At 47.7% G+C, this 9778-nt stretch overlaps 1 protein-coding gene across 1 annotated transcript; it reads right to left on the reverse strand.

The window, feature by feature from the left end:
* Window positions 1-1117: 1117 nt before the first annotated feature.
* LOC142002234 (olfactory receptor 52K2-like) lies at window positions 1118-2059 on the reverse strand. The gene has a single exon (XM_074978183.1). It carries the CDS (start codon window positions 2057-2059, stop codon window positions 1118-1120), a length of 942 nt encoding a protein of 313 aa, XP_074834284.1.
* Window positions 2060-9778: the final 7719 nt, after the last annotated feature.

Genomic DNA, 9778 nt, shown 5'->3' on the forward strand with positions numbered 1-9778 from the left:
CAGTTGGTGAGAGAGCTGTGGATGGAAAGAAGAGTGTCTCTCTCACTAGCTATACCTAGTCCCACTGAGTTGGAGACAGGACACCTTCTGAAAGGTACAACCTTGGGCTGAACCACATGATATGGATGTGGTGCTGCAACCGCTGGGTTAAAGTCCTTGGACCTGTTCCAGTGATGAAATAGTCAGTGAAATTCCATCTCACTGCAGGAAGCCTGTGAGAAGAGAGACATTTGTCTGGGCATGAGAGGGTGCATGGTGGGGCACAGAGGGGTTCCCAGTGGGCATGTGAGGGTGCATGGAGTGCGAGGGTGGCAGAGAGCTGGCCGTGGGAAGGTGGAAGCAGAGAGGAGAAGCGGCAAGTTTGGTGTCAGTGGGAGCACGGGAGAGTGGGGAAAAGGCAGAGGACTGAGCCTAAGAGGGTGTGGAGTGGAGGAGAGAGGGACAGGTATCTGGGCATGAGAAGGTGTAGGATGGTAGGAGGGAGACAGCTACATGGGCATGAGTTATACATGTGGGATCTGATGCCTGGTCTAGTGGCTGAGGCCTTGAACCAGGGCTCACATCAGAGTTCACTGGCTCAAGCCATGGTTCAGCCAATTCCTATCTCCCCTAACTGTTGCCATAAAAAGGGGTTCAGAGGAAAATGCCTCAGTGCCTGGGATGGATAGGGGTAACCTGACCCCTGGGCAACACTCCTCTTCACCTCCACCTGGGGGAGAGTGACTGGTGCCCTTAAGAAATTGCTGGCTTTGTCTGAGAATCCCTTTGAGGTGCTAAGTCCTTGGGCTCACTGGGCCTTCCCCAGGGTTGGTCCCTCTTGTCGCTGGGGATAGAAATGGTTGAGCAGGGATGGTTTCTAGCTGCATGTCACTCAAGGAGGCCTGGATCTCTCTGGACCATGTGGAACTGACAAATGATAATGTTCTAAAACACTGGAAAACCAAAGCTGTGTTTTGCTCAGAGCTAGACAATGATGTATATGTGTCCTGCTGCACGGGGAGGCAGAGGTGGGTTTCCATAGCAGGGAGTGACAGAGCCATTGGGATCCCCAGCCTTGCTGGGCCTGAAGTCAGCTGCATACACTACACTCCCAACCACTGACCCATCCCATAGATCCTCACGCTGGTGTCAAGCCCAAGATATGGAGCACTCTCTGCCGAATCCCAGGGGTTCTCACCCCATAGATGATGGGGTTCATCACGGGAGGGAGGACCAGGTAGACATTGGCGATCAAGATGTGAACATGCGGAGCCACATGTCCAAAGCGATGTGTGAGGTAGGTGATGAGTGCAGGGGTGTAAAACACCAGCATGACGCAGACGTGGGAGCTGCAGGTGCTGAGGGACTTGTGCCGCGCCTCCTTGGAGGGGAGGCTGAAGATGGTCTGCAGGATCATTATGTAGGACAGGACAATGAGGATAAAATCTAACCCCCCAGAAGAAAATGCCACAGCCAGACTGTAGGCACTCATGGGTGTTGGGTCCACACAGGCCAGATTCACCAGTGCCATGAACTCACAATAGGTGTGAGAAATGATGTTGGTCCTGCAGTATGGAAGCCACTTCAGCAGGAATGGGTGTGGGCCCAATAACACGGCCCCCCTCATAACAACACCCAGCCCTATCTTGATTATGGCCCAGTTTGTCAGGATAGCGGAGTGTCGCAGTGGGTTACAGATAGCGACGTAGCGATCAAAGGCCATGGCCAGCATGAACCCGGACTCCATACAACTAATTGCATGAATCAAAAAAATCTGGGTCAGGCACACATTGACATGGATGGTCCGGTCCTTAAACCAGAAAATGCAGAGGATTTTAGGAACAGCGGTGGTGGAGATGACCAAGTCGGCAAATGCCAACATGGCAAGGAAAAGGTACATGGGCTCATGGAGGGTTGGTTCAGTCTTGATAACAGCCAGGAGGAGGCCATTCCCTAGGAGGGACAGGATGTAGATGGAGCAGAAGGGGATGGAGATCCAGATGTGTGCCTCCTCCAGCCCTGGAATGCCGATGAGGATGAAAGTGGAGGGATGGAGGGAAGTCCAGTTTGAAGGTGCCATGTTGGCTGAGTTCAGCTCCACAGCATGGCTGCTTCTTGCCCCTGTAACATGAAATGTGAGTCACAAGTCATGTGTCCTTGGCTTTTGTCCTTCAGCCTTTCCACGCTTACTGTGGAGGCTTTACCTGTTAGTGATGGGTCTGTGGCAGTGCCGAGCAGTGGTTCTTTTCTCTACATTCCTCTCCTGAGATGCACTGCAAAGTACCAGAAACTTGTCTGAAGGTAGATTCTGCTATTACTAGGGGAGCTGGGAGACAACTGGCTGTGGTGGTGGTAGCTCTTCCCTCTGGGATTTCTCTTTGTGCTCACCCTGTCTTAACTGTGGTTCAGAAGTGGACAGTCTTGTTTTTGTTTTCAGATCATACCTCAGGAGCCGTCTGTCAGTTATGAGCCTTCACGGATTAGGAAACAACAAGAAGTCCTATGGCACCTTATAGACTAACAGGTCTTTTGGAGCATACGGTTTCATGGACAAAGACTCCCTTCATCAGATGATGAAGCGGGTCTTTGCCCAGGAAAGCTTATGCTCCAAAATAGACTTCTTGTTGTTCTTGAAGATACAGACTAACATGGCTACTTCTCTGACACATGTCTCCAGGGATTAGGAGATTTCACTCCACACTTTAAGAAGTTTTTTTTTTTTTATATATATATATATATTTATTTATATTCCTTTATTCCCTCTTAGCTCCCAGCATCTGGAGTAGTAACTGCAGCTACCTTGTCAACATTTTCTTTCAGGACCATAAATTGCATTTTGCATCTCATGGATTTTCCTAGCTCTTGCTTCTACATCTACTAAAAGAACCTCCTCTGGGTCAGTGCCCACAGAGACATTTGAATCATTGCAACAAACCCTTAATACAAAGCCCATTTAAATTCAGGTTATTCATATACAGGATGATGAGGAGGAGGACTTTACCCGGTGTACTTTAGTGCTATTTTTTTGTCACGTAGCTTTCCTTTTTTATTCCCACTTATTGTTTCTCCTATTGGAATATTACCACAAGACTTTCCCATGGGAAAAGTGCCTCTAACACTTTCCCTGGTTGGTAAATTTGTTTTGGGGCGTTATTCTTTTCAGGAGCTGTCCCAGCCCGGATGTCCCTGCCAGGTCCTGGGATTCATACATTCCCTTACCAAAGCAGACACATCTGCTGGGTAAGTCGAGCGGTGCCAGCCACCCTGGACAGCCATCACAAGACTGAACTCTGATTCAACAGACCAGATGAGTTCCCTGCATCTCTAACCTCCTCTGGGGTTATGTCTCCAGATCTGAAGAAGTGGGTCTGCCCCTTGACAGCTCATCATTAATCAACTATTTTGCTTGTCTTTAAAGTGCTCCATGGCTGCTTTTTCATTGTGTTAGGATACAGACTGACAGGGCTACCTCTCTGTGACTGATCTGGGGGAAGTGTCTAACTTCTACCCAGTCTCTTGCTCTTCTGCCCCTTCTGACTACCTTGTTTGAAGACTGAGATGGTCACTGCTGGAGCCACGGGCTGAGGCTTCTACAATGGTCTCAGTGTTTCAAGCAGGGAACTCTAAGAGGATTGCTCAGAACTGCACCAATTTGCCGTTAGCTAATAACTCGTAGAAAGAAGAGTCCCACGGGGCCAGTGCCGGGGATGGTTTTGTTCAGTGCTGCCACTGATGAGGTAGAGTAAGGGATGAACAGCACCTTCCATTAGTCCATGAATGACATTAAGCTGGGGAGACAGGTGGATACGTTGGAGGGCAGGGACGGGCTCCGGACTGATCTATTCAAATTGGAGGATTGGGCTGTAAGAAACTGGAGGAGGCTCAGCAAGGACAAGTGCAGAGTCCTGCATTTAGGATGGAGAAATCCAAGGCACCGCTACAGGTTGGGGACTAAGCGGCAGTTCTGAGGTAAAGGACCTGGGGGATTACAACAGGTGAGAAGCTGGGTATAAGTCAGCAGTGTGCCCTTGCTGCAAGGAGGGTAACGACAGTGCTGCGCGTAGGCATACCCAGCCTAGACAGCCACACAGAGCAGCACTAAATTTTGGGCACTGGCGGTGCTTGTAGAACTGACTTCTATGCTGCGTATGTCGAGGTTACCACTGGTCATGGGCAGCAATCTCCCAGTCCCACATCCCTTGCTCTGCCACCGAGCCCTAATGAACCCAATCTCCTGGTCCCTTGCCTCTTGCTTCATCTCCAGGCACAGCTTGATTCGCCCTGGCAGGAATGATTTAGTTGGGGTTGGTCCTGCTTTGAGTAGGGGTTTGGATTAGGTGACCCCCTATGAGTAGAGCCTGAGGGATTTGGGCTTGTTCGTTTACAGAAGAGAAGAGTGAGGGGTGATTTAATAACAGCCATCAACGTCCTGAAGGGGAGCTCTAAAGAGGAGGGTGAAAAACTGTTCTCAGTGGTGTCAGATGGCAGAACAAGGAGCAGTGGTCTGAAGTTCCAGAGAGGGAGTTGTAGGTTAGATATTAGGAAAAACTACTTCACCAGGAGGGTGGTGAAGCACTGGAATGTGTTGCTGAGAGAGGTGGTGGATTCTCCATCCCTAGAGGGTTTTTAAGTCCCAGCTTGACACGGTTCTGGCTGGGATGACTTAGTGGGGGTTGATCCTGCTTGAAGCAGGGGGCTGGAGTAGATGACCTCCTGAGGTCCCTTCCAGCCCTAGGATTCTATTATTCCATTTTCCCACACCAGCCCGGGCTTCCCTTTGTTTACAGAGCTCCAAGAGTGTTCCATTGGTCACTGACAGCTTCTAAGAGCCGCTCCCACACTTCTATATAATCTTGGCAAGGCTGTTATTCTCAGTCCTTTCCTGCTCTGGTTTGGTTTTTTCCAGGTGCTTTTTTACCATTTTCACTTTTTCTTTCACATATTCACCTGAGCCCATGAATCAACAATGGATTGTATCTGCAAATCAATTCACAGAAACAGGGGTGGGGAGTTCCAGGTTTTTACCCTGTTCCACTGCTGAATTCACCTCTTAAAAATAAAGCTAACCACTTTTTCCTTCATTGATTCTGCTCTTACAGCCAGCTGGGATCACCAAACTCTGTAACCTGGGGTTTCCAGAACGCCCCGGTGGGGCATCTTAACTATTTCATGTCAGGCTATGGAAGGAATAAGTCAGCAAGAGCTCATGGGTTCTGTTTGATCAAGGAGTAAAGCAAGCCAGCACGCTCTTATCGAACACTGCAGGGGATTAGAAGTAACTCCCCTCCAGGGTAAGCAACAGGTGTAGAGCATCCCATATGAAGGAGTTTTGCCTTCTCCCTCCTACATGTTTCCCAGGCCTGGCTGGGCTCTTGGCATCTAGACGGAACACCTGCTCTCGTGTAGGCAAGCCGCCGGGAGCTGTGTTGTTTTGATTGGGTGTTTTCGAGAGGTCATGTTCAAGGACTGGGAGGATTGATGTGGCTTTTTTAGAGTTAGAAGTGCTGAGCCAGTTATTGTAGCTGATTGTAGCTGACTGCTTTTCTCATAATAATGTGCTCTCACTTGGTTATAAAAGCTGTGAGAATAATAAACTCAGGGCCTTCAGACTATAGAACTGTTGGCCCCCTGCTGTCTATGTTTGTCTTTGTCTTTCATCCTTCGCGGTATCGCACCTCTGGGACCTGTCACTAAAAAGAAATACAACATCTGGTGCCCGAACAGGGACACGGAGGTGAGAAGCGTCCATGCGGCGAGGAAGGTGTATCAATACCGGAGGGACCGAAGAGAATTTCTAGACCAGGTGAGTCAGACCTTCAGGATTTGGGCAGGGTTAAGATGGGGAATTCCCCATCTTCTTACTCCTCTTATATTGAATTGCTTCAGACGTTACTGAAAAGCTCAGGAGTAAAAGTAAAACAAAGTACATTTCAGAAACTATTTGATCTTATTTGTAAGCATTGTTATTGGTTTACCCCAAGTGGGAAAAATGCTCTAGATTTAAAACAGTGGAGATTGATTATGAGAGCCCTGCGTCGAGCGCACCAAAAGGGGGAAATTATCCCGCTCCCCGTTTGGTCTCTTTGTAATCTTGTAGTCCGTGCCTTAGAGCCGTTGCAGTCTGGCTCTGAAGAGGGTTGCTCCCTCCCCCCCGGACTCTTTAGCAGAAAGAGGAGCCAGACGCGGGGTTCCCAAGGGAGATGAGGCCTCATCGGAGGAATCAGGAGATTCCAGTGAGGAGGGCCAAGAGGGTCAGCCTATTACAGGAGATGAAAAGACAGGGAACTCTGAACAACAGAAAAATTATACTGCCTGTGAAACATCATCGGGCTTTTTCCCTGCTAATGTTTGTGTGGCTCAGCCAGAGCCCGATTTCCCTCCACCCCCGCCTTCCCCGCTCTCACCACCTACCAAGGAGGAAGGCCCTTTTTCACCCCCTTTTTCTTGTTATGAAAAGGATAAACTTTTTGCGGAACCCCCGCGGCAGACCGTTACAGAGCCTGTGACTAATTTGATGAGGACGGTTCTGGCGGTCGGAGCCCATGAAGGCTTTGATTTATTCCCTCTAACCCTTTCAGCTTTTCCAGTTAACATACAACAGGTCCCTCCTAATCAGCAATTCCCCCAGGGAGCAATTAATTATCACCATGAGCCATTAACCTTTAAATTGCTCAAAGATTTAAAACAAGCGTGTGTCCAGTATGGTGTTAACTCTCCCTACACCTTTGGCTTGGTGCAGGGATTAAGCCGGGCCGAGAGATTGATCCCGTGGGATTGGGAAGTATTGGGACGCACCGTGCTGAATGGGGCATATTGAAGAATCAACCAGTCCCTGGAATTCTCCTGTGTTCCTTATTAAAAAGAAGTCAGGGAAGTGGAGAATGCTTACTGACTTGCGTAGAGTTAATACTGTTATTGCCCCCATGGGATCTTTACAGCCCGGGATGCCTTCACTGGCAATGATACCTGCCAATTGGCACATTATTGTTATTGATTTGAAAGACTGCTTTTTTACCATTCAGCTACAACCACAGGACAGGGAAAAATTTGCATTTACCGTTCCTGTCATCAATCATCATAAGCCTACTCCCCGATATCAATGGAAGGTTTTGCCCCAGGGCATGCTTAACTGCCCTACCCTATGTCAATATTATGTTAATCAGCTGTTACAGCTACTCAGACAACAGTTTCCCCGAGCACTGATCATTCATTACATGGATGACATTCTGCTCTCCTCTCCATGTAAAATGGAGCTGGACAGGGTATTTGAACAAGCAAGACAGGATTTGGATGATTTTGGGTTACAAATAGCTGAGGAAAAGGTACAAAGGGATTTTCCATTTGCTTATCTTGGTACCATAATACAGAGAAACATTGTGACTCCACAGAAGGTGCAAATTCGTAGGGATTCTTTAAACTCTCTGAATGATTTTCAGAAATTATTGGGAGATGTTAATTGGCTTCGCCCCTCTCTCGGGATTCCCACTTATGCCCTGGAAAATCTGTTTACCACACTCCAGGGAGATCCTGATCTTAACAGTCCACGTAAGTTATCTATTGAAGCAGAGGCTGAACTTAAATGGGTGGAACAACAAATCCACTCAGCGCAGTTACAACGCGTGCAGCCAACGCAGCCGGTTACACTGTTAGTTTTTCCCACTCCTCATAGTCCGTCAGGAGTTTTGGCCCAACAAGATGCTATATTAGAATGGATTTTTCTGCCAAACAAGGTGGCAAAAACCTTATCCACCTACTTGGATAAGATTGCTGATGTAATTTATCGAGGCCGCTCCTGTTGTAAACAGCTCACAGGATGGGACCCTCATTCAATTACAGTCCCTCTCACCTCAAATCAGGTTAACCAAAGCTTTGAAAACAATATGCAATGACAGATTAGCCTGTTTAATTATGTGGGAGAAATTGGTAATCATTATCCTCACGCCAAGCGGTTTGCCTTTCTTAAAAGGACCCCGTTTATTTTATCTACCATAGTCAGGCACCAACCCCTTGTTAATGCTGCAACATTTTTTACTGATGCTAGTGGGCCTGGCAAGGCCGGTTATACCGGCCCAATTACCAAGATATGGCAGACCCCTTATAATTCCGTACAAAAGGCTGAACTTGCTGCTGTTATGCAGCTGCTTATTGATTATTTACACCCTGTTAATATAGTCACTGATTCCCAATATGTTGAATTTATTGTCCAACAGATAGAAACAGCTACCATTTTACCTTGTTCTGAATTGCATGAAATGTTTTTGCAATTGCAATCCCTTGTTAGATCTCGTATGCACCCTATTTTTATTACACATCTTCGTGCTCATTTTGGCCTACCGGGACCAATAGCTGCAGGAAACCAGAGTATTGATCAGCTGTTGGTAGGCACCACCCAGCAAGCAAAGGATTACCATTCCTTAACTCACATTAACACATCTGGCTTGACTCGTAAGTTTCACATTACCAAAAGTCAAGCACAGCAAATAGTGGCCCAGTGCCCCACATGTGGGCCCATTACTGCCCCTACCTTTCCCCCGGGAGTAAATCCCCAAGGATTCAATGCAAATGATTTGTGGCAGATGGATGTTACACACATCCCCTCTTTTGGGAAATTAAGCTTTGTACATGCATCCATTGACATGTATTCTGGATTTTTATGGGCCACCCCGCTAGCAGGGGAGACCACAAATCATGTAATTCAGCATTTATTAGAGACGTTCAATATTTTGGGCGTCCCCAAACACATTAAAACAGATAATGGACCGGCTTACACCTCACAGCGGTTTGCTGCATTTTTAACACAATGGGCCATTCAGCATACCACAGGTATTCCTTATAACCCTCAGGGTCAAGCAATTATTGAAAGGGCCCATAGAACACTTAAAAACATGATAGAAAAACAAAAAGGGGGAGATGAAGGAGTTTTGCCTTCTCCCTCCTACATGTTTCCCAGGCCTGGCTGGGCTCTTGGCATCTAGACGGAACACCAGCTCTCGTGTAGGCAAGCCGCCGGGAGCTGTGTTGTTTTGATTGGGTGTTTTCGAGAGTTCATGTTCAAGGACTGGGAGGATTGATGTGGCTTTTTTAGAGTTAGAAGTGCTGAGCCAGTTATTGTAGCTGATTGTAGCTGACTGCTTTTCTCATAATAATGTGCTCTCACTTGGTTATAAAAGCTGTGAGAATAATAAACTCAGGGCCTTCAGACTATAGAACTGTTGGCCCCCTGCTGTCTATGTTTGTCTTTGTCTTTCATCCTTCGCGGTATCGCACCTCTGGGACCTGTCACTAAAAAGAAATACAACACCCATATATTAATTTATATTCTGAGAGTGGGTAATCACAAACAGATCAGCACAGGGCAGAGCCCGACAGGCAGGTGGTAAAGAAGTCTGGGAAACATGGCAGCCAGGATAGCTGTGAGGACTGCTCCCAAGTTCACTTTCTTACTCTATAAAACACTTAGCTCATAATTATACCTACTCTGCTGGCATTTAAAAATTATTCGACTTTTATCATTAGAGATGGCTACATGCCTTCCCCGTTGCAGAGCATTGCAATTAGCCTCACCACATATGGGGGTATGTACACCCCTCACATCCAGGAAAACAGCTGCATATGAGAGAGCAAAATCACACTGAATGCAGCCATGAGGGGCCCCAGAGTCAGCCCCTTTCCTGCCGATCAGCCTTCCACACATGCGGTGTTCTGTGCTCTCTCCCAACACCCTGAGCTTCCCCACCCCACTCTGAGTTTCCCTAGTCTGAGACAACGTACAGGTCCCCTCCTCACCCACCTCAGGTCT

This window comes from Carettochelys insculpta, chromosome 1 (assembly GCF_033958435.1).
Source record: "Carettochelys insculpta isolate YL-2023 chromosome 1, ASM3395843v1, whole genome shotgun sequence".
NCBI classification, from domain to species: Eukaryota; Metazoa; Chordata; order Testudines; family Carettochelyidae; genus Carettochelys; species Carettochelys insculpta.